The 24,295-nt window shown below is 36.0% G+C and overlaps 1 protein-coding gene across 10 annotated transcripts in view; it reads left to right on the top strand.

Annotated features, from left to right (window-relative positions):
* UBR2 (ubiquitin protein ligase E3 component n-recognin 2) overlaps nucleotides 1-24,295 on the top strand; it is a 123,399-nt gene that overhangs the window by 53,675 nt on the left and 45,429 nt on the right. For 8 of the 10 annotated variants that reach the window (XM_032862166.1, XM_032862165.1, XM_032862164.1 and 5 more), the window contains 8 exons: nucleotides 2,624-2,744; nucleotides 4,462-4,569; nucleotides 4,970-5,058; nucleotides 6,151-6,249; nucleotides 17,848-18,011; nucleotides 18,101-18,200; nucleotides 20,156-20,284; nucleotides 21,389-21,572. In XM_032862166.1, the coding sequence (XP_032718057.1) occupies nucleotides 2,624-2,744; nucleotides 4,462-4,569; nucleotides 4,970-5,058; nucleotides 6,151-6,249; nucleotides 17,848-18,011; nucleotides 18,101-18,200; nucleotides 20,156-20,284; nucleotides 21,389-21,572 (994 nt within the window). Of the gene's footprint in view, nucleotides 1-2,623; nucleotides 2,745-4,461; nucleotides 4,570-4,969; nucleotides 5,059-5,981; nucleotides 6,081-6,150; nucleotides 6,250-17,847; nucleotides 18,012-18,100; nucleotides 18,201-20,155; nucleotides 20,285-21,388; nucleotides 21,573-24,295 lie in introns of all 10 variants that reach the window. The other 2 variants (XM_032862163.1, XM_032862171.1) reach the window with 2 other exon arrangements.

The following is a 24,295-nucleotide window of genomic DNA, read 5'->3' as shown; positions in this document are numbered from 1 at the left end:
GCCTTTCTTCGAGCAAAAACTTTAAATTTTACTGTAGCAAAATCATCTTTTTCTTTATGATTTGTACATTTGATGTCTTATCTTAAAAATTCTTAATATCTAGACATAATAATGCATGAGAAACTATATCATGGTTGGGTAGAAGAATATTTCCATTTTTAGGAAGGAAATGCAGATTGAATATTAAGGGATAAGGAGGGATGATGCATATAACACACCCTCAGTAGTTCTTGGGTTTTTTTTTCTTTTTTTTTTTTATTTAAGTTCATGTATGTATATCTGTGTGGAGAGAGGAAAAATAAGGTGGAAATGATAAAGCAATCGGATCAAAGTTATAGTAGATGAATCTGAGTAAAGCAAAGAGGTTTTTTTTCTTATGTTGGTTACTTTATAACTTCTTAGGTGTAGTACTATCATTTCAATTTTTCCTTTTTAAGAAAATTAATATTTGTAATCTCTGGTGGCATTTATGTGGATACATTCAGACGAGATCGGGCACGTTCAGGGTGGTATGGCCGTAGACTGTAGATACATTCATAATACAGAAAAGAAAGTCCAGAAATAGATACTAGCTAGAAGTAACTATAGGTACATTCTAAGCAAGGAGGAGAGCTTCTTAACCTATACTAGAACCCCAGGAGTTAATAAAGAAATGTATTTTTTGGCTACGTAAAAAATTAGCATAAGAAGATATTCCATAAACAAAGTCAAGAGACAAACAGTAGATTTAGGCAAAATTATTACTAACATAGAGGATAGACATTTCATGTTTATGATAAACAGAATACTCATAGATTATCAAGTAGGGAACAAATAACAAAATAGAAAAATGGACAGAGGATATGGAAAGGCAATTACAGCAGAGAAAAAAATCTAGGCAGTCAGTATACATGAAGAGTCTCACTCATTGGTAATCAGTAAAATGATGGGGAGATTGCATATTCATCAGGTTGGAGAGGTTAGAGTGGTAAAATACCTTACTGGCAGAGATGCAGAGAATTTGAAAGCTGGTGTAAAATAAATTGCTACAGCATTTGGGGAAATAATGTAGTAGCATCTATTACTAAAGTTTTATCTTTCCTAAGAATTTATCTCATAGAAATGTAAGCACTAGCAAGTGTGTATACAAAGATGTTCAGTGCTGCTTTTTTTGCAGTCGCAGGAGACTGAAAACAAAGGGAATATGAATGCCCTTCTCTAGAGGATGTTTGAATAAATCCACAAGACAGAATATCATGAGTCATTAACCCAAAAAAATTGGTTAACGCAAAGATGCACAAGAGTATGTATAGTATCCCATTTTTGTAGATCAAATAAAAATCTTCATAAATGTATACATATATAATATATAGATAGAGAAAATATGCAGAGACATACTGTGTTAATGTGGATTATGGGGATGGGATGAAGTTGGGGGTAGAAAGATGATCCAAACAAAAAATTATAATAGACTTAAGTAGACCTTTCTTCAAAAAAGTATATAAATTACCAGTAAGCACATGAAAACATCCTCAACATCACTAATTGTTAGGGAAATGCAAATAAAAACCATGATGAGATACCACCTGTTATCCATTTGGATGGTTATTATAAACAAAAACCATAACAACATCAAAAGAGTTTGCAAGGATATGGAGAAATTGCAACCCTTGCGCACACTGCTGGTGGGAATGTAAAATGGTACAGCTACTATGGAAAATTGTAATGTAGTTCCTCTAAAAATTAAAAGGGAATTACCATATGATCCAGCAGTTTTGCTTCTGGGTATATGCACAAAAGAATTGAAAGCAAGGTCTAGGAGATATTTGTACACCTATGTTCATAGCAGCATTGTTATTCACAATAGGCAAAAGACAGAGCAACTCAAGTGTCTATTGATGGATGAATGGATAAATAAAATCTATGTACATACAATATAATATCATTCAGCCTTAAAAAGGAAGGAAATGCTGGTGCATGCTACAACATAGGTGAACCTTGAGGACATTATGCTGAGAGAAATAAGCCAGTCACAAAAAGATAAATAGTGTATAATTCCATTTATATGATACCTATAGTGTTTGGTGGGTATAAAGTTTGGGTTCTTCAAGATGAAAAGAGTTCTGGAGAAAAAAAAAAGAGTTCTGGAGATTGGTTACACCACAGTGTGAGTGTACTTAAGACTTCTGAACTATACATTTAAAAATGGTTACGTTGGAAATTATAGTTTATTATACAGCAGAGTTTTTCTTTTTTTCGAAGTATGGACAACATCACTTCTATACAGTGAAGCAAATTACTTAAATATGTAATTGCATTTAAGAAATTGAAAACCTAAAACAAATGTCAGCATTTAAGTAATTTCTAATTGGTGGGGCAGATTTTCAAGTATAGGACCAAAGACCCAGGTTACTCATAAGCTGTATGTAATTTCTTACTTTTTTGGAGGAATCCCAAGATTCTTTCTAGATCCTAAATTAGGATCTGAGTAAGGCAAGCCAAGTGGTATTTTTCTTACACTCATACATGAAAAAAAAATTCTCCTGTATGATGAGAGTATAGTTACATTACATAAAAATGCTAGCTTTTTTCTATAAGACAGCCTTTTTAAGTTTATTTTTTCTTTCTGCCATTCCTTTTTAAGAGAAATACCAGTAGACAGACAAAGCCACTCAAAGTTCAAGTTATGCATTCGTCTATTGTCGCACATCAGAATTTTGGTTTGAAACTTTTGTCTTGGCTGGGAAGTATTATTGGATATTCAGGTAGGTTCAAAAAACTATTTTGAAAAAATATCAAGTGAAATAATTTCTTTCTTTAGTTTCACATTTTAAAATACCATCTCAGAATATATTTATGCACACAAAAACCCGTGTTTCTCAAATTTTGCTCCATAGGATTTTTTATATGCATACAAAGGATTATGTGTTCAAATAAATGCAGGAAATATTGGATTAAACAATAATAAATGACTTTAATATGCTAATGAAATACAAATCTTGCAGACTTAATAAAAGAACCTTTTTTTTTTTTAACCCTATCCTGTGGAACTCTGTTCCACAGAGCAAGCTAGGAAATACTACTATAAATAAAACATAAGTGATTAGCAGTTTAAAGGATACAACACTAATGTTGATATCTTTGTTTTGACTCTTCTAACTTATGGTTACTAATAATTTGCAACTCCAAAAACTTGCAGATTTGAAGTTACTGATTTATATTTGGTATTTTTTGTCTTTCCACATTCCACAAATTAGATAATCTTTTTAATGTGGTAGCAGAATGAAGAACCCACCTGGCTAATGCCAGAAATACAAGTTTGATGTATAAAATAGAATACTAAAGAGAAAAATAGGAACAGATCTAAGCTATCTGTTATACTGTTCTTCAGAAAGCAAGAGTGGTGGTTTGGATAAATTACATTGTGATGTTTATTATAAAGAGAAGTTCTAAAGTATTGTATTAAAAGAGCATTGCCACACTGTGAACACGACAGTTGAAAAAATACGGAGGTACTAAAATTTAGGAAACCACATTTGCTTGTCTTTTTAAATGTCTTTCCATTTATTTTTCTTATCCTCAGTCTTTTTAGTTTTGGTATTTTCCATTGGATACCTGTTCACCAAATTCTCCACTAGAGTAGTAATGAATAGTATCATGGAAGCAATTTCCAGCCAAAAATTTTTTTGAGATATTTACCCTTAATTATTTAAAGACCTTGTCTCTTATTTAATACTATATACGTATTCTCTTTAGTCTTATAAACAATTCCTGTTTGGTGGCTTTTATAATTTTAAAATTACTCCATTTCTTTCCGATTTATTTTGCATCCTTATAGAAGACTAAAAACTGATTTTAATTATAAAGTATGAAACATAAGGTATTAAAGTTTTGGTTATGTTAATGTTTATGTTAATATTTGAAGAGCTTTTTTTTTAAGTTCAGCATTTAGAAGATGTAGGAATTTGTCTTCCAGGACCTTTCACATAGTAGGTACACATAGGTTCACAGAGAACATTTATTTAATGAGTGGAAACACTTTGCGCAGTACTGATAAGTGGACTGGTGCTTATTATAGTACAGAGGCCATGCATACTTTTTTTTTTAATAATGGCAGCACAATTATACCTACCTTCACTTGTCATGGATGTAACAGTTTTATTATAATCTGGTTTAATTAACATATAGGTCCTTAAAGAACTGTATTTAAATTCTTTACAACATAGAGGTCGTTGCCCTTCTGATAGGCTTATATTTTGGTATTCTGGAATAAGTGTTGGTGTAGAATGTGAGATTTGGAATTTTTCTCTTTTTGTGAAAATGCTAATAAAATAGTTAATATGTTTACTTTTTCTGAATAAAGTTGACCATTAACAAACATGTAAAGCTCTATAGATTCGCTGGAACATTACTATTAAAATGTCATTTTATTTTAATATTTGATGTTTCTATTTCATTGACTACTTTTCTTCCTGTTTTAAGATGGGCTTCGTCGAATTTTATGTCAAGTTGGTTTACAAGAAGGGCCAGATGGCGAAAATTCTTCTCTAGTGGATAGGTTGATGCTTAATGATTCCAAATTGTGGAAAGGTAATCTTTTAACTACTTTCAGGGTATAGGAGAACTTTAAATAAGTAAATGGGGAAAGGTTTTTTGGTTTGGTTTTGTTTTGTTTCGTTTTGTCTTCATTTGGGAAGGTATTTAATAAATATAGTTTTTAGAATTAACACATGCAGTCTTATTCTTTGGAAAAAACATCAACAGATTTTGGAGTCCATGACCCAAATTAAATGACCTTTATATTTTGTTAGAAAACTATTTTTAGAAAAAAATTTTTAAGAAGCAGATTGCAAGTGTTTTATACTGAAGGAACACATTTAGAGTTCTGCTCTTAAGACTCGAAATACAGTTGGACATATAAAAACCTTGGAATTGTAATTTTTGGCTTGTTTGATACATCATTATTTTACATCTACTCTTTTTGTAAAAGGTGCTAGGAGTGTGTATCACCAGTTGTTTATGAGCAGTCTCCTTATGGATTTGAAATACAAGAAATTGTTTGCTGTTCGATTTGCAAAGGTAAGTAGTCTCTCAGTTTGAAATTTAACGAAATGGGTATATACAGAGTAAATATAACCCATGATTATATCCAGGCTTTATAATATTAGCAACTAATAGTAATATGTCACTGTTTTGATTTTAAGTTCTCAGAAACTTCAATAGATGATCTTTTTATCTTTTAAAAATAGAGTAAAATTCCAGCAGTAAGGCTTTTCTTTTGCGTCACCTGCCATGATAATACAAACATCCACCTGTGAGATGTATATGATATCAAATGATAAATGAAGAATTTAAACCTATGCCATTGTGTATTATGTATGGTACTATTCCCATTAAAATTTGTATAAGGAAAAGATCTCAGGTGAAATGACATATGTATATATGGAAGTGATTTAAGAATCGTGAACTCTTGGTTGTTGATACTGTTGAATTATATTCTTTTCCCTTTTTGTAGTATGTGCTTTTTTTTTTTTTTTTAATTCACCTGAATTAGGAGTTTTAATCAAGGAAGAATGTAAGGATCGTTTGGGGAGCTCTTTCAAAATACATCTCTCTGTGTCCCATTCTCAAACTTAATTAGGCAAATTTACCAAGAATGGGATCCAAGCATGTGTACTTGGAAAGAGCCATTAGGTGATTCTGATATACATCCATAGGAAATGAAAGTCTGGTTTCATCAGAGACCATGTAGAGCTGCTGTAATTTAGCCCTACCAGTGTACAGTAACATCCCAAGATTTTAGAATCTGTTACTCCTATTTGAGCTCGTAAAGATTGTATAGTGAATCAGTATTTATACAAAATTTAATTGGTAGAAGTTATTTTAGTTATCATTCTCGTAGCAGTGTTATCTTACTGACTCCTCCAACCTTGACTTTTCATTATAATCCTTAAACATTTGGTCGATGTGGATTAGAGGTGAATCTCCCCCTTGTTGTTTAGAATTACCAGCAGTTGCAGAGAGATTTTATGGAGGATGATCACGAGCGAGCAGTGTCCGTGACTGCTCTGTCTGTCCAGTTCTTCACCGCACCTACTCTGGTGAGTAGTGCTTGCCTTTTCTTTGTAACTGATAGCTGGCACTCCTTGCCTTTTTTTGCCTTCTTAATAGAACTATGAGCGTTTGCAGAGTGATTATGTGACAGATGACCACGACAGAGAGTTTTCAATCGCAGACCTCTCGGTTCAGATATTCACGGTTCCTTCACTTGTAAGTACTGAAAGACTAAGAAGAACTTTCTTGTTTGCCATTGACAGAAATAAAGCCTTAAAATACTAGAGAATAAAGATTTGTATATTCCTGAATAGAATAATATTTTATTAATGGGTGATCAGACTTCAGACACCTTCAGCCATACTAGAACATAGCCTAGAAAGAAAAAGTGATTTAAACTTAATCTGTACATTGTCATACTGCTTCCCCAAGATTTTGAACTGGTTAAGTTTAAAATTCAGCTGATTGGTTTAACAAACGTATCCATTAGAAATAGCATTTTATATACAATGTCACATTTTGAGAAGCTTCCTCCCCCCCCCAATAAGGCAATTGAATCATAGTGGTTGGACGTGGTCTTATACAAAGTTTCACTAGTTGCCCAGGAAGGCATCACTATGTTTTAGTGCTATTCAGTAATTAAAATTCATATTTAATTTATTTGACAAAAATGTGTTGAGATCTTTTATTTCTTGGACACAGTTCTAAGCTTTGGTAATACAGTGGTGAACAAAAACAGATGCAGTCCTTGCCCTCATGGAACTTAATATAATGGGAAAGATTCACAGAATTGGTTAATTAAAACTGTAATGAAAACTCAAGAATTTCATTGTTTTGAGAGAGAATCATAGAGAGATCTAACCTATTCCCAGAGTTCAGAGAAGGGTTCTGTAGGGAAAGCACCTTTATGTGGGGTCATGAAGGAAAGTTCATTTAAATGGACCAGCACTTGAGCAGGTCCTGAGTTAGGAAAGTTCCTATCCAGGAAACAGAAGGAAAGCCAGCACAGTTGAAGATCCTTAAAGTTGGAATAAAATAGAAGGCCGATGCCTAATTGTATAGTATTCTAGGGTTATTTTCCTACAGAGGTGCATTTTCCAGTTTTTTTGTTTGTTTTGAATGAGTGTTTTTCTCAGGATTACCTTTATGTTCAAGGATGTATTCTAGTCCAGTTGAAACTGTCTGTATCCACTAATGAAATATTACAAGCCAAGAGAAGGATTTTGGTTCAGTGGGAGATCAGTGAAGATTTTAAAAGTGGCATTTACATCATCATGTTTGTGATTTTTAAAAGACCGTGCTGTTTGTAATTTGGAGAACAAATTGACAGGGGGCAAAAGTGAGCATGAGGAACCTAATTAGAAGCTGATGCTGTGATCCAGACAAGAATTGGTGGTAACTCAAGCTGGAATTGTGGCAGTAGATGTGAGTTGTGAGAGAGATTTAAATAGTAAAAGCTACAGAATTGGCCAGACTTGGGTTTGGGGGATCAGTTGGTGATTGTTCAACTGGAGAAAAAGGGTAAAGATGACTCCCACGTTTGTGACTTGCAGCCCAATGGATGTCATGCCACCTGCACAGGGGATTTTGGAAAAGGAGTAGGATTTGTGAAGAGAGAAAGTGATGCTTTCATTTTTAGTCAGGGATGTTTGAGAAGCCTCTGAGATGTCCTGTGTGTGTTCATATCTGTGCTTCCTCCATTGTTGTCCATTTCCATGTCTGTACCCAGTTCTAATAATTTCTTTAATGTTCTCAGGCTTCTTTTTTTTTTTTTTTTTTTTAAATGAACTAAAATTGGGACGCCTGGGTGGCTTAGTTGGTTAAGCCGCTGCCTTCGGCTGAGGTCATGATCCCAGGCTCCTGGGATTAAGTCCCACATTGGGCTCCTTGCTCAGCGGGGAGCCTCTGCCTGCCACTAGGCCTACTTATGCACATGCTCGATCTCTCTCTCTCTCTCTCTCTCACTGTCTCTGACAAATAAATAAATAAATATAATCTTTTTTTTAAAAAAATGAACTAAAATCACACAAAAACACATTAGGATTTTGATTGAAAATGTATTTAAGGATACTTTGGGAAGAACTGATATCTTTGCAATATCAAATATCCCTGTCCAGGAACATAATTTGTCCTCGTTTATTAAGTCTTATTTTATGTTCTTATTACAAACTTACCGTTCTCTTCTTGTGGGTCTTACACATTTTTAATCTGGCTATGTCTGGCATGTAGAAAAAGCACTGTTACTTACATATTCATCTTAAATCTTTCTGGTCGTCTTAATTAACATCTAAATGTTAAATTTTGTGTTAAATAATTTTGTATTAAATAACAAAATAATATTTTGTGTTGAAACACAAAATATTATTTTGGGATTTTGAGTAATCTACAAGTAAATTTTGTTCTACTATTCCATCTTCTATTTTTTCCTGTCTGATTCTTTTAGTTAGAAACACTAGACAAATAGCGTATGTACTCATTTATTCAGGACTTACTTATTTAGCACCTTTACTGAGCAGGTATTGTTGTGGGCTCTGGAGAAAAATATTGCAGTAAACAAAGCAGACAAAAGTCCCTGATCCTATGGAATTTATAGTCTCATTGGGAAGAGACAGATATACAAACAGTTGGATACCATTTATGAATCAAGTGTTGATGAGTGCTATGAAGTAGGAAAGCAGGTTGAGCGGATAGAGAGTGACACTTAAGGGATCATACTTTATACAAGGTTATCAGAAGGCCTCTCAGAGAAGTAGTGTTTGAACAGGAACCTGAAGAAAGTGAGAGATGAGTAATGTGACTAACTGGTGGAAGAGCCTCCTGGGCAGAGAGAACAGCAAGTACAAAAGTTCTGAGATGAATGTGCGCTTGACATTTTGGAAGAAAGAATCCCAAACAGGCCAGTGTTGCTAGATAAATGAGGAAAATGGTCAGTGACATCGCTGAGGTATAGGGTTGAAGATGGAATGGGCAAGGGCCATTATAAGAGCTTAGGTCTTTTGTCTAAAGAAAGTATAATAAGGGAAATGATAAAAGAACAGAAATTAATAAAACAAAGCAAATATATGTAATAAAAAAATCAGTACAACCAAAATTTGGTTCTTTTAACACACCAAGGAAAAAAGGAATAGATATTTAGAAAGACTAATAAAGAAAAATAGAAAAATTTTATTGTGAAAAGGGCTGCAAAAAAGCACAGGCCTTACAGATATTAAGTAGAAAATAAGACCGTATTGGGACCAACTTAAATCAGTATAATTGGAAGTTTGGATGAGATGAACAGATTCCTAAGAAAACCCACAGGTTATTAAAAGAGAAATAAGGAACAGAAATTTTTAATTATTATAAAAATCTTCTCACAAGTCCCCGGCCCCAAGTGGCTACACTGGAGAATCCTTCCAAATATTTAAGGAAGAAATAATACCTGTCTTATATTAATTTTTCTGGAAAACAGAGAAAGAGAATATACTGGCCAGTTTAATTGAGTTCTCTGTTATCTTGATACCAAAACCCAGCAAGGCAATTTACAAGAAAATTACCATCCACTCCCTCTCACAGATGAGGTTGCACAAATCAAATCAGGCAATATAGAAAAAGGATAATACATCACACCAACTTTGGTTTTTTTCCTTAATGCAAGAGTAGTATAACATTTGGGGGGAAAAAATCAGCTGGCATAATTCACCTTATTAACAGATGGGGAAAAAATTGTATCAAATGCTTTTTCTGAATTAATGAAAATTCAGCACTTACTTATAATTTAAAACAAAATACCTCATACCTAGGAATGAAAGAGAACTTTAATCTGATAGAGTACCTAAGAACAAAACAAAAAGTAAAAACCTCAAGCAAACATTCTACTTAATGCTAAGTATTAAAAGCTTTTCCCCTGAGATGAGGAATGAGAAAGATTCCTGCTTTTATTCACCACATGATGACAACCATTCTTTCTGTAATTTCTTAAGATAGATGTTTAAGTTGTTGGCTTTCAGCCTTTCTTTCCTGATAAGTGCATTTAAGGCTTAAGTTTCCATCTAAGCAATAAAGTTAGCTGCATCCCACAATTTTGTAATGTCCTATTTTTATTATACAGTTCAAAAAAATCCACTGAGTTCCTTTGGGACCTCTTCTTCCTTTTCCTATTTTTTCTTCTTTGTGGTTATACTCCTTAGAGATATATTGCTAAATTTCAAAACACTTGGGCATTTTCTAATAATTATTTTGTTTTGAATTTAGTTTAATTTTACTGTTGTTGGAGAACTTAACTGATTTCAGTTGTCTGTTTAGCTTTATGGCCCAGAATATTTTCAGTTTTGGTAAATATCCCACGTGAACTTAAAAATAAATGTATATTCTCTTATCATTGGGTACAGTGTTTCTGTCACTTGGGTCAAGTTTGTTCATTTTCATTTTATAAGTCTTACATATTTACTAATCTTCGGCCTGCTTGTTCCATCAACTGTTGAAGCGTCTTAGGGTTTCCCACCGTGATTGTTAGATTTGTCTTTCTCCTTTTACTTCTGTTTCTATATACCTGTTTTATATATCTTTATGTTATTGACCACATACAAATTTAGAATTGTACCTTATAGATTAAACCTTTTATCATTATGAGTTATCTTTTTCATCTCAGGTAATATTGCTGACTTAAAATAATTTATCTGATATTACAGCAACAACTCCTTTCTATTGGTTAGTGTTTGCATAATATGTCTTTTCCTTTTTTTTTTTTTTTTTTTTTCTTTTAAGAGAGAGATAGTTGGGAGTAGAGGAAGGGACAGAGGGAGAAGGAGAGAATCTGAAGCAGCCCCTACTCCCAGCGCAGAGCCCGACATGGGGTTCAATCTCACAACCCAGAGACCATGACCTGAGCTGAAATTAAGAGTTGGATGCTTAACCAGCTGAGCCGCCCAGACACCTCACATTTTTAACTCTTTTGTACCCTTATATTGAACTTACATCACTTTTATAAAGCATGTATTTGGGTTTTGTTGTTTACCCAATCTGTCACACCTGATGATGTAATCAGATTACTGCTCGTTTAATGTAATTACTGGTATATTTAGCTTTAAAGATCACCTTGTGGAAAAAAAAAAAGATCAATTAGTGATTTTTTTTTTCTGTTTGAACCACCTATTTTGTTTCTTTTTCTCTTCTTTCTTACCTTCTTTTGGATTAAGTAGTTATTCTTTCCCCCACCCTTTATTAACTTGTTTGTCTTACATTAACTTACTACTCTCATAAGGGTGACTCTAAAGCAGTTTTACTCCGAAGTGTCAGTAATGACAGGATAAACAATTTGTACCAGAATGTGAACCAACACGTTGTTGATCTCATCAAAACTCTTGCTATGAGAGGGGCGCCTGGGTGGCTCAGTGGGTTAAGCCTCTGCCTTCGGCTCATGATCTCAGGGTTCTGGGATGAGCCCCGCATCGGGCCCTCTGCTCAGCAGGGAGCCTGTTCCCCACCCCCCGCCCCCGCCTGTCTTTCTGCCTACTTGTGATCTCTCTCTGTCAAATAAATAAATAAACTCTTTAAAAAAAAAAAAAAAAAAACCTCTTGCTATGAGAAAAAAAAAGTCAGCTAAATTAAACTGTTACTAGTTGATTTATCTTCTTGTCATAACAAGCAGTTTGTGTGCTGCTGGTCCATGGACTGTAGTTTGAGTAGCACTGCCCTAGAGTTTACGCGTGCATCCCTGATACTGCAGGCCAGCGCCATGTTTTCAGCCCCTGAAGGGTGGAAGTCTAGACGTCCCCACTCAGCCTTTGCTGGTGTAGATGGGAATGGAGCTACAGTTTTTCCTGTAGCAGTTGCCTAGAGTAGAGGAGCTCTTGTCTGAAAGTTTTCTCTCCTGCTGGGTTACTACTTTCCTGTGGCTGAGAGAGCTGGCTTTTATTGGGGCTTTTAAAAAAAATCTGCCCCCATTGGCATATTCAGGTTACCAGCTTCTTAGAACTCTCTGCCATGTCATTTCTTGGGTTCTCTGAGGTCCCTAGTCAGTCTGCCTTCTAGCCACCTCTCTGAATCTTCTGGTGTTCTTTTGTATATAATATCCAGGATTCTTAGGTGTACTTAGAAAACTAGAGAAAACTATACCTACTCCCTCTAACCTGATCACTGGAACAAAAAAAAATCCATCCTTTTTTTTTTTTTTTTTAATGGATTCCAGTTTTCTGGTGAAACTCTACATTTTTTCCTCAGTTTTCTGAACATGTAAATCGTAGTTATTTTAAAGCCATGGTCTGATCTGGGAGTGCCTGGGTGACTCAGTCAATTGAGTTTTTGATTCTTGATTTCAGCTCAGGTCATGATGTCACGGTCGTGGCTTTGAACCCCGTGTCAGCCTCTGTGCTCAGTGTGAATTCTGCTTGGGATTCTCTCCCTCTTCCTCTCCCTCTGCCCCTGCGCTCTCTCTCTCTCTCTCTCTCTCTAAGTGGATAAATAAATACATCTTAAAGTCATAGTCTGATAATGTCATTATCTAGATCATTTGCAGGTCTATTCCTATTTTTTTATGTTTTTGCTTCAGATGTTTTCCTTCAGATGCTAAAGGAAAAGCAGCTCCAGAATGTTGGCTCACCTCGCTCTGCCATGCACCTTCTCCATGGTTTTATCCCCTCGAGTCCTTATTTCCTCAGCAGCTCTCTAATGATTTCAAACTTTTCTTCCTAACTGATCTTTTCTGGTTGTTCTTAGTGGGAAATGTTGGTCAGCCTCAAGCTTCCATCATGACTGGAAGCAGAAGAGTTACATGTATCATTTCTTGAAAAAGCACCTTAGTAATTCATCTGCCTATCCCTGCTTGAAGTCAATTGCCTAGGGGTGCCTGGGTGGCTCAGTCATTAAGCATCTGCCTTTGGCTCAGGTCTTGATCCCAGGACCCTGGGATCAAGACCCATGTCAGGCTCTCTCTCATTTTGATTTTTAGTCCTTTAAAATGCTTAATAACTTTTTATTGACATTTGTCTTAGATTTCAGCAGTCTTGATTTATGATTTATATAGCTTTGATTTTCTTTATAGATACTGGATGTAGATATTGTATCCCTATGCTGGCGGCTTTCTGAGATTTGGAAATTTCGTAGTCATTCTCTTCTCAAATATGGTTTCTCTCCATTCTCTTTCTCATTGCCTTCTGTTAGGATGTTCTTTATTACAAAATCTTAGACACTGCATGATATCTTTCTTCTAAGAAGATTCCCCTTAATGTTAGGCAGCTGGAGAGAGGCCTGTCACCTTAGTCCAGTTAGGAATTGACATGACGCCAGGTTGTTTTGGCAAGACTGTCTTCTGAGTCATTCTCACCCCTGAAACATTATCCTCTAAGATTTCCCAATCAAGAGCCTAGAGGGTTCACACGAGTCCTCCCCTCTCTAGGGTCCTGAACTCGTTTTATTTCCTCCACTTGCTAAAACTGCCACATCGCTCCTCTGCTCTTCTAGTCTTTCTGCTCTTGACTTCTGGTCTGCATAGCTTCAGAATTTTGCAGGTATCTTATGGGGGAAAATGGAAGAAAATTGGACTCCATTCCTATTCTACTATTCTTACTAGAGTTCGGGCCACCCCACTCTCCACACCAGATAAAATCTTTGGTTTTTCTTCCTGTTAGCAGTTTTGTCAGACTCTTTCCCAGGATCTTCTGTCTCATTTTGTCCAGTTCCCAGAAGAGTCAGATGCTGAAGGAAAAGCAGCTCCAGAATGTTGGCTCACCTCCCTCTGCCATGCCCCTTCTCCATGGTTTTATCCCTTCAAATCCTTATTGTCTCAGCAGCACTCTAATGATCAGACTTCTCTTCCTAACTGATCCTTTCTGTTTGTTCTTAGGGGGAAATGTTGGTCAGCCTCAAGCTTCCATCATGACTGGAAGTAGAAGAGTTACATGTATCATTTCTTGAAAAAGCACCATTAGTAATTCATCTGCCTATCCATGCTTAAAAATCAATTGCCTAGGGGCGCCTGGGTGGCTCAGTCATTAAGTGTCTACCTTAGACTCAGGTCATGATCCCAGGGTCCTGGGATTGAGCCCCGCGTCGGGCTCTCTGCTCAACCGGGAGCCTACTTCTCCACTCTCCCACTCCCCCTTCTTGTGTTCCCTCTCTCGCCGTGTCTCTTTGTCAAATAAATAAATAAAATCTTTTTAAAAAATCAATTGCCTAGATAATAGTGAAATGTTATATATCCGTGATAGAATCCGATATATTGATTGATCTTTTGGGTTAACTGAAAATTCAGTCTTCATTTTTAAATAGCCTGGTCAAAAACCAAAACTAATAGTTCAAGTGATGACAGTATCTTACTTGTTCTAATTTGTTTTTATTAGATGTGCCCTAATTTATAGTCAGCATTACCCCTGTATGCTGTATCATGTTTAGCTTAACTAAAAGTGTGTACACAGGCCATTATTATTCAGTAAAGCTTTTCAGAGGAGTGCATGGGTGGTTCAGTCAGTTGGTCATCCGACTTGATTTCAGCTCATGTCCTGATCTCAGGGTGGTGAGATTTACCCCCATGTCAGGCTCTGTGCTCATTGTGGAATCTGCTTGAGATTCTCTCTCTCCCTCTGCCCCTGCCCCTCCTGATGCTCGCACTCTCTTGCTCTCAAAATAATAATTAAGATCTGTATAAAAAGTCTTAAAAAATAAAATGGGGGCCCCTAGGTGGCTCAGGCATTAAGCCTCACCCTTTGGCTGAGGACATGATCCCAGAGTCTTGGGATCAAGCCCTGCACGGGAAGCAGCCTTCTCCCTCTCCCACTCCCCCTGTTTGTGTTCCCTCTCTCACTGTCTCACTCTCTCTGTCAAATAAATCAAGTAAAAAATCTTTTTAAAAAATTAAAAATAAAGTTTTTCAGAGTCTTGGGTGACTATGACCCATTTTGAATATGAGTTAGATATGTAATGAGCCTTGCAACACAAGATTGAATATAAATTACATAAAATGAATAAAATTGTGATTAAGGTAAGTAGCAGTAGTATAATTTAAAGCAAAGTGAATTATAGACATTTAAAAATTAAGCAGTTTGGGGATGCCTGGGTGGCTCAGTTGGTTAAGTGACTGCCTTTGGCTCAGGTCATGTCGAGCCCCACCTCCCTCTCCCTCTGTCGCTCCCTCTGCCTGTGCTGTCTTGTTTTTTCTCTCTCTCAAATAAATAAAATCTTTTAAAAAATAAATAAAATAAAAATAAAAATTAAGCCCTTTCAGGGTAATAAGTTCTAGAACTGTATAATAATGTTAGATGTTTAATGTTGAATGTTACCTTGAAAGGTTAGCAACAATCTAGGCAAGAGGTGATAAAGCCAAGTACTTAAAGTTTTTTGTTCTTCTTTTCTGAACTTTTGTTCTTGCTTTATCAGTTTTCATTTTAGAAGTGGAAATGCCTGAATAACTCCCATCTCTTAATGGGACATTACTAATGGACGTCTTAACTGATTTTTTTTTTAAGTTGGCACCCATGACAATCAGAATCCAATCCAAAATTATGCAGTGGATAAACCATCTCTTTTAATATTCATCTGAAACTGAAAATGCTAAATAAATGCCTTGGTTGGTGAGATTTACATTCCACCAATATTAAATTGTCTCTACCAAACTTCCTTCACCTATTGATTATGCGTCTTGTAAGCATGCTCTACAAAGTTTTTTCTTAGGTCACTCAAATTGCATTATACCCATTTTACTTACTCAAAATCAACTAATTCAGCAAACAAAGAAAAGGACTGTCTTTTTTTAAAAGATTTTATTTCTTTATTTGAGAGAGAATGAGAGAGGGGGAGCATGAGAAGAGGGAGGGTCAGAGAAGCAGACTCCCTGCCAAGCAGGGACCCTGATGTGGGCCTCAGTCCCGGGACTCCAGGATCATGACTTGAGCCGAAGGCAGCTGCTTAACAAACTGAGGCACCCAGTGCCCCATCCTTTTATCTTAACCTGTCAATACCTCCTCTTCTTCAAAGTTGACCTTAGTCGTCACTGTGTAGGAAAATGAGCAGAACTTAATCCTGTTGATGTTTGAGGTCTTAGGTCCTATGTCCTGACAATGTGATGATGACTTTTGAGTTTTTCAAAGGAATATTTAACTATATAGATTTTTCTCTTTATCTGATAACCTCAGAACCTTTACATTAGAACACAGCCTTACTATATTCTTAGACTTACATCTTCTGCACTTTTTTGTCCTACTTTTTTTTTAAAGATTTATTTATTATTTTAGAGAAAGAGAGCACATGTGGGCAGGGGAAGGGGCAGAGAGAGGGAGAGAAGTATGGAGCCTGGCATGTGGCTCAATCCCATGACCCTGAGATCATGACCACCTGAGCTGAAATCAAGAAGTTGGAAACCACCAACTGAGCCACCCAAGCACCCTGTCCTACTTTTTGATGGAACTTTCTATATTGCTAATTGATTAGTGGGAGACCTAGTTAAGTAGGTCCCCCCAATACCAGTAATACCCTTGAGCCTAGTTAGGCTAGAAAGGTAGAGGAAAACCATGATCATTTATAGCACAGTAATAATGAGGTATTCAAATAATATTAGACCTTCTGACTTTATTATGGAGCAGAAAAGGAAATGCAAATTGTTATAAAATAATGTCCAACCTCATTCAAAGTAAGATGAAATCTAAAATCATCAGAATGGCAAAGATCAAATGTTTAAAGTTTCATTGTGTTACTGAAAGCACGAGGGGAAAGTCACACACTGTAGATGGACATATAAATTGGTAAGCTTCTTTGTGGAGACAGTTTGGTGATATCAGTAAAATTTATAATGTATGTACACTTTAACCCAGTAATTCCACTTCTAGAAAATTATTCTATAAATATCCTTGCAGTTGTACACAACTAATATTCATTGCAATATCTTTTGTAATAAATAGCAGAAGATTGGAAAAAACCCAGATGTCTCATGTCTCACCATTAAGGGCCTGCCTGGCTAAATAAAGTATGATAGAAAAAAATAACCTGGTGATAGTTACGACTGTTGAGGGAATTTATATGAACTGATACGGAACAATCTCTAAAATACATGAAGTTAAAAAAACAAGTGCAGAACAATGTTTATAATATACTATCCTTTAAGGGTCAGAAATAGGTATAATTAAATATATGTAGAGAAATAGGTATAATTAAATATATGTATACTTCTATCTACTTAGTAACACTTAACCCATATATTATAAATGTATATATGTGTGTGTGTGTGTGTGTTGGTACATATATGTATGTATTATACACATACACACCATCTCTGGAAGAATATGCAAGAAAACTGCTCAAAGAGATTGCCTTTGCAAGGGGGACCTTGGGAGCTAGGAAACTTTTCACCTTTTTTTTTTTTTAGTCATTTAAATGTATTTGCTTATTCAAAAATACATAGATATATACATAGAAACAAAAAATAAATTTTAAAAGGAGATTAAGAGGAAATACAGTTTCATACTGAGTTCTACAGAATCTGTGATATGAACCTCTGGATCCTAGAATAATTATACCATACTATTATAGGTGTCTAAATGTCTCAGTTAAGGAAAATTTGCAGCCTGGTTCAGATCCCCCACCCTGAATTGTCTTTGAATAATGAGCCTTGGATCTGTCTCCCAAAATTCTGGCATCTTTCTCCGTGATATAATTGTCGCTTCATACACGTGGCAGTTGGAGTAAGTAATTGTTATTTAGAAATACACAGTAATGCATTTTATGATATTATATAGTTACAGTGAAAAAGGTTTAAACTTCAAAGAGCTAACCACTGTTGGTGACTTTTTTTAGCTTTCTAGTAAATAGGTTTTAATCACCAATGTACCCTGATACACTTTTTTCTAGGCTCGGATGCTTATCACAGAAGAAAACCTGATGACCATCATCATTAAGACTTTTATGGATCATTTGAGACATCGAGATGCCCAGGGTAGATTTCAGTTTGAACGATACACTGCTTTACAAGCCTTCAAGTTTAGGAGAGTTCAGAGCCTTATTTTAGATCTCAAGTAAGTTTTTGTTTAATTATCCAACCACTTGCAACTTGTAATATGTCAGTGTTTACCCATATGTTCATTGCTATATTTATCTTGTTCAGGTATGTGTTAATTAGCAAACCAACCGAGTGGTCAGATGATCTGAGGGAGAAATTCCTAGAAGGATTTGATGCCTTTTTGGAATTACTCAAATGTATGCAGGTAAGTATAAATGGAACATTTTAAAGAGGAGAACTTTCTTTTTCTTTCTTTTCTTTTCTTTTTTTTTTTTGGTTCATTGCACTGAACATCTTTTGTGTTTTCATTTGGGGCACATTTCCAAAAGAATAATTTAGATGACTATAATTTGGACAAAGAAACTCCTCTTAAATTGGAAACTCTTAGAATGGTATAGAATGAATGACATCCAAGCAAAAGTTCTGGCATCTACTATTCTTTTGTATTTGGTTGTTCTTTTGGTTACCATTAACATTCTTTTTTTTTGAGGATTGCAAGTTTACTGTTTTTAATATGCTTACATGGAAATATTGTGAAGTTAAGAAACTATAATGTTTATTTAAGAAACTATAATATTTAATTTTTTTGTTTAATGTTTCCATAATTCTTTTTCTCTCCTTGGTATATTTATATAATACAGTATAGAACTTACTCCCCTCTGTTTAATTCTGTTTTTTTGGAAACACCGTCATACACAGAACAGAATCTAGAAGCGGAAGCTAACTGGTATGGTTTTAACTGTAAGAAGGTAGATATCATGCCAAAATATCTGAGCCATACCATTATAATTCTTTTAGTAGCTATCTGGCTTCCTTAAGCAAGAAATAAAATCAACTTACCATTTTTGGAAAATATTCTGATTTCTGTATTGGGTTAGGATACCCAATTTAATTTATTACAATACTTCTCTGCTTTTCTATCTGTAGAAACTTTGGCCATTTTAAATATTAGAGATATCCTCTATTTTCTGTAATCAGTTCTGATGCACAAAGAGGGTAGTTATGCTAGTTTCTTTTTTTCTTTTCTCTCTCTCTTTTTTTTTTTTTTAAAGATTTTATTTATTTATTTGACAGAGGGAGAAGGAGAAGCACGCCACCCCCTGAGCATGGGAGCCCAATGCAAGGCTCAATCCCAGGACTCTGAGATCATGACCTGAGCCAAAGGCAGATGCTTAACCAACTGAGCCACCCAGACACCCTGTTAAGCTAGTTTCTAAAACATTATATTCTTACTTAAAGTTCTTTTGAAACTGTATATTCTTGGGGCGACTGCATGGCTCAGTCGGTTAAGCATCTGCTTTTAGGAACAGGTCACGATCCCAGTGTTCTGGGATCAAGCCCAGGTTGGGCTCCCTGCTCAGCAGGGAGCCTGCTTCTCCTCTCCCTCTGCCTCTCTCCCCTGCTCATGTTCTCTCTCTTTCCCTCAAATAAATAAAATCTTTTTTTTTTAAGTATATTCTTATAAAACTATTTTGTTTATCTTTTTATTCTGTGTTTCTGTTTTGGAGGGGCTTTTTTTGTTTTGCTTTCTTTATTCTGTGAGAACTTTTAGTTGCAGATTAGCAATAATTATGAAAACTTTATTATATTGTAAAATATAAATTCATTACTATTTTAAAAACCTGTCTAATTTCTTCCAACAGTTTAGTCCGTAAATGATAGAGCTAAAAAAATAACTTGAAGGATCGTTGCAGTGAAGTATACATTTTATTGTTTAAAACGTAAACAAGATTGCCTCAAAATTATTTGTTCTAATTTTTTTTAATTCCATATTTTAGAGAATGTTAATATATAAACATGTAAGTTAGGGAGTTGGACTTCTCATACTACTTGAAGCTTCTTGTTAAAACTTGCATTTTACATGTTTTTATAATCAAAATATATTCTATACTGTTTCTTAAGTTTCAGTGTAAGAGGACAAACATAATTTTAATCCATTTAAAATCTTTTCTCTTCTTTTGGGGCACCTGGGTGGCTCAGTCAGTAAAGCGTCTGCCTTTGGCTCAGGTAATGAGTCCCCCTGTCAGGCTCTCTGTTCAGCAGGGAACCTGTTTCTCCCTCTCCTTCTGCCTGCCATTCTGCCTGCTTGTGCACTCTTTTTCTCAGATAAATGCATAAAATATTTAAAAAATAAAATAAAATTTTTTTGCTTCTTTTAAGGGAATGGATCCAATTACACGTCAAGTAGGACAGCATATTGAAATGGAACCAGAATGGGAGGCAGCCTTCACGCTGCAAATGAAATTAACACATGTCATTTCAATGATGCAGGACTGGTGTGCTTTAGACGTGAGTTTCTTCTAGGGGTAGTGGGGAAGGAGATAAATGGAAGAGGGGCAATAGATTCCTAAGAATTCTGAGGACATTTGGAGAGGGTAGTGGTGATACTTAACTCATGAAATAACATTTTTTTCTTCTCTTACCTATAAATTCCATAAACATTAAAATTCTGAAGCCTTAGGAAGAAACTTGGAAAACAGGAAGAAATGATCCACTCTCTCTTCTGTTACTATCTACATTTTCCCCCCATAATCTCACCTAGATTTTGAGCATATAAAAAGAGTTTAGAGATTTGTCCAAAAATGAAGCTTTACAACTATTTCATTTATTCTCTGTCTTAAAATTACTTTGCTCTCCTTTGGCTATAAAGTCTAGGTGAGAGCCTGTGTAAGTTAAGAGGTAAGAGAAGACTTCTATGAGATCTGAACTATGTGTCAGAGTTAACTGGTCAAAGAGCAAAGAATACTCCTGACTGTGAGACAGCTGCAGCATTCTCTGTTGACGAGAAAGAGTATGGTTGGACCAGGGGCCGTGAGAAGGCTCAGGTTGGAGCGCAGTGGTTGAAGGTAGAGAACTGGACAGGGGCCTGATACTGCAGGGCCTTGGAGGCCACAGAGAGAAGTTTGGGTTTTATTCTAATAGAGTTGGGATGCCACCAGTGGCTACCGTGCAGAAAAGGTGACATGATCCAGGTTACATGTTGTTGATTTCTTTTTTTTAATTACTCTCTATGAGAATAGATAGAGGAGAGGTCAAAAGTAGAAGCAGGGGATTTAATAGGTGGTTGGCTTTCCTTTGAGTTACTGGAGATGATCAGTGGCCAGGTTTGAGAGAAATTTAGGAGATGAAATTGTAGCTTAGTAATAGATTGGACAGTGGGAAATGAGGGAAAGGAGGGTATTGGAATAATTTCTAGATTTCCACAGCTGTATGGAGATGGTGTTCCCTGAGACAGGACACTGGAAGAGGTACCACAGTGGGGGAGGGAAGGTTGAGTTTGGTCTTGCCTATATTGATATCTGAGGTACTAACTCAGTAAGTAAGTAAGAGGGCTTATTCAATGTTGTAGAAACCCAACCTTTTAAGTCACTTACAGAAAACCCTCTCTTTTAGGAAAAAGTGTTAATTGAAGCTTACAAGAAATGCCTTGCTGTATTGATGCAGTGTCATGGTGGTTTCACTGATGGTGAACAGCCAATCACGTTAAGCATTTGTGGACATTCAGTGGAAACTATCAGATACTGTGTTTCCCAAGAAAAAGTTAGCATTCACCTCCCAGTTTCTCGCTTACTTGCAGGTAAAGCATTTCTCCCCAAAAGAGAACCCTGAAATTATCTTTTAAATTGTTGTTTGTGGTTAATATTTATTGAATACTTCCTATACATTATATTGAGAGTTTTATAAGCACTGACTTAATCACCACATCGGCCTATGAGGTAGGTATTATTACTATTACATTTGCTTCACAGAAGGGAAGACTGAGACATAGAGGTGGCTTCTTAGTGTCATGCAGCAAGAAAGAGTCAGAGTAGGAATTGTGAGGTGCTTTGGCCCCAGAAGCCATGTTTATAAGGACAGTACCATAATGCTGCCTCAGACTTCTAAACTGCACATTCCACGGGTTGTATACCACATGGTTAACTCAGCCCACATTCAGAGTCTGTGTTGTTACGATTCAAATCACCCTGTCACTTAAGTGATTGCTGATAAATTGAAACCACCCTAATTTTTTTCTTCTCTGAACTGTTTTTTACTCATTTATTGATAACCTTTTTAAGCAGCAGGTCCAGAGTGAGTCCCACATTGGAATGACAGTTTTTTAATCATAAGTAGTTGATTTACAAGCCCTTTATACTTGGTGGAATATTTGAAGCCACCACTTTGCAGCAGCCAAAAACTTTGAATATTCACTTGTCCATCTCTACCTTCAGTCTCATTTCAGTGTAGCTTCCTTCCATATTTCTTGATCACAGGAATTCTTATCCTGCTCACATACTACTGTTCCCTTTAGTTACATTTTTAACTTTGAGAGTAGAAAGAAGTTCTAAAGGTAGCTATTTTTACTCACTGCAGAATTTGTAGTTTATCTTAAGTATGTGGCTGAATAATTTATTATGTGAAAGTGGTATGTGTAAGAGATCGTGGAGAATTTATATCATTTCTTCCTTAAATGTTTGGTAGAATTCGTCAGTGAAACCATATGGGCTTGATACTTTCTTTTTTGGAAGGTCATTAATTATTGGTTCAGTTTCTTTAATGGATATAGGTTAGTTCTAGTTATCTGTTTCTCCTTCCAGGAGTTTTGGTAGTTCGTGTTTTTCAAGAAATTGTTACATTTCATCTAAGTTATCAAAATTTATGGGCATAGAGCTGTTCCTAGTATTCCTTTATTATTCTTTTAATGTCCATGGGATCAGGAATAATAATCCTCTTTCTTTTCTGAATGCATTTTTTTTTTTTTTACTGTTCTGAGCATTGTCACATTTTCTTGATGCTAGAGCCTAGCATTCCAACAGTCTTATGGAGGTTGTGGAGATTTAAGATAACTTAGACATCCAAATATCAGTAATGCAACAAATAGAACAACAAAGAAGTACTTAGTATGAAACTTGTTGAGGCCCTATTTTGTTTCCACAAGTGCTTTGAGCATACTGAACCTGTTGATACTTGTGAGCAGGTGACAGCACGGTGTTGTGGGAAAGTTTTCAGCTGGGAAGTGGGAATGTCGGTCCTATTTACAACTCAGCTGCTGATCTTTGCTGCCTTTAAAAATTCTGGTTTTGGGATGCCTGGGTGGCTCAGTTGGTTGGACGACTGCTTTCAGCTCAGGTCATGATCTCGGAGTCCCGGGATCGAGTCCCGCATCAGGCTCCCAGCTCTACGGGGAGTCTGCTTCTCCCTCTGACCTTCTCCTCGCTCATGCTCTCTCTCACTGCCTCTCTTTCAAATAAATAAATAAAATCTTTAAAAAAAAAAAAATTCTGGTTTTATGTTGGAGGCTAGTGCTGATAGTTATTCACAAGGAAAACAGTCAGTACTCTGAGAGTTGTACTCATTTCTGCCTAGGTCTTTACTGCTCTCAGACCTCAGTGAACCTTTTTGAGCATTCTCCTGACTGTATTTGATAAAACTTGGCCTAAATGCTTATAATCTAATTGAAGAGCTTACTAAGTAAACATACACAAAACAGTTTAAGAACAACCTGCGGTTTGTACTAATGGAGCTTGAGTGGCACATGTCGAGTGCAGGTCATTAGAATGAGACTCCTGGGGACGCCTGGGTGGCTCAGTTGGTTAAGCAGCTGCCTTCGGCTCAGGTCATGATCCCAGCGTCCTGGGATCGAGTCCCGCATCAGGCTCCTTGCTCGGCGGGGAGCCTGCTTCTCCCTCTGCCTCTGTCTGCCTGTGCTCGCTCTCTCTCCCTCTCTCTCTGACAAATAAATAAAATCTTTAAAAAAAAAAAAAAAAAAGAAGAAGAAGAATGAGACTCCTGATTCAGGTCTTCTCGGGTACAAAAGCCTCAAGCCAGTATTGACCAAGTGGCCAGCCATATCTATTGATAAGATTGTAAAAAACATTCTCTATGTAGACAGCAACATAAATAGGAGAATTAGTTCTTAGTTAATAGAATTAAGCAAGGTTGAGCAATACAAGAGCCCTTTCTAGTTCTAGTTCCAGTTAGGAACTAGAGAGGCTTTGATTTTGAAGTTCTAAGGGAATTTAAATCTGAGATCAGGATTGGCATGGACCATGAATCCCAGGACTCATCTCTCTGTTCACTTGCCAAAAGGATCTCCTGCTATACTTTAAATGGGGACAGTGAAATATGACCCTTAAAGTGAGGATAACATATATAAATAGCTTTGATAATTACAGAACTGCTTTTGCTATATTTGTACGTCTAACATTTACTTCTATAAAACGTCATCAGTGTATATTAGTAAATGTAATTAGGACTCTAGCTCTAAGTGTACCTTTGATACAGAGGTTCATGAGAATATCAATTCAAAAAGCTTCATTT

The sequence above is a fragment of the Lontra canadensis genome, unplaced genomic scaffold, assembly GCF_010015895.1.
Source record: "Lontra canadensis isolate GAN:19392208 unplaced genomic scaffold, GSC_riverotter_1.0 scaffold23, whole genome shotgun sequence".
In the NCBI taxonomy this organism is placed as follows: Eukaryota; Metazoa; Chordata; class Mammalia; order Carnivora; family Mustelidae; genus Lontra; species Lontra canadensis.
This window is presented reverse-complemented; position numbering and strand designations above follow the sequence as displayed.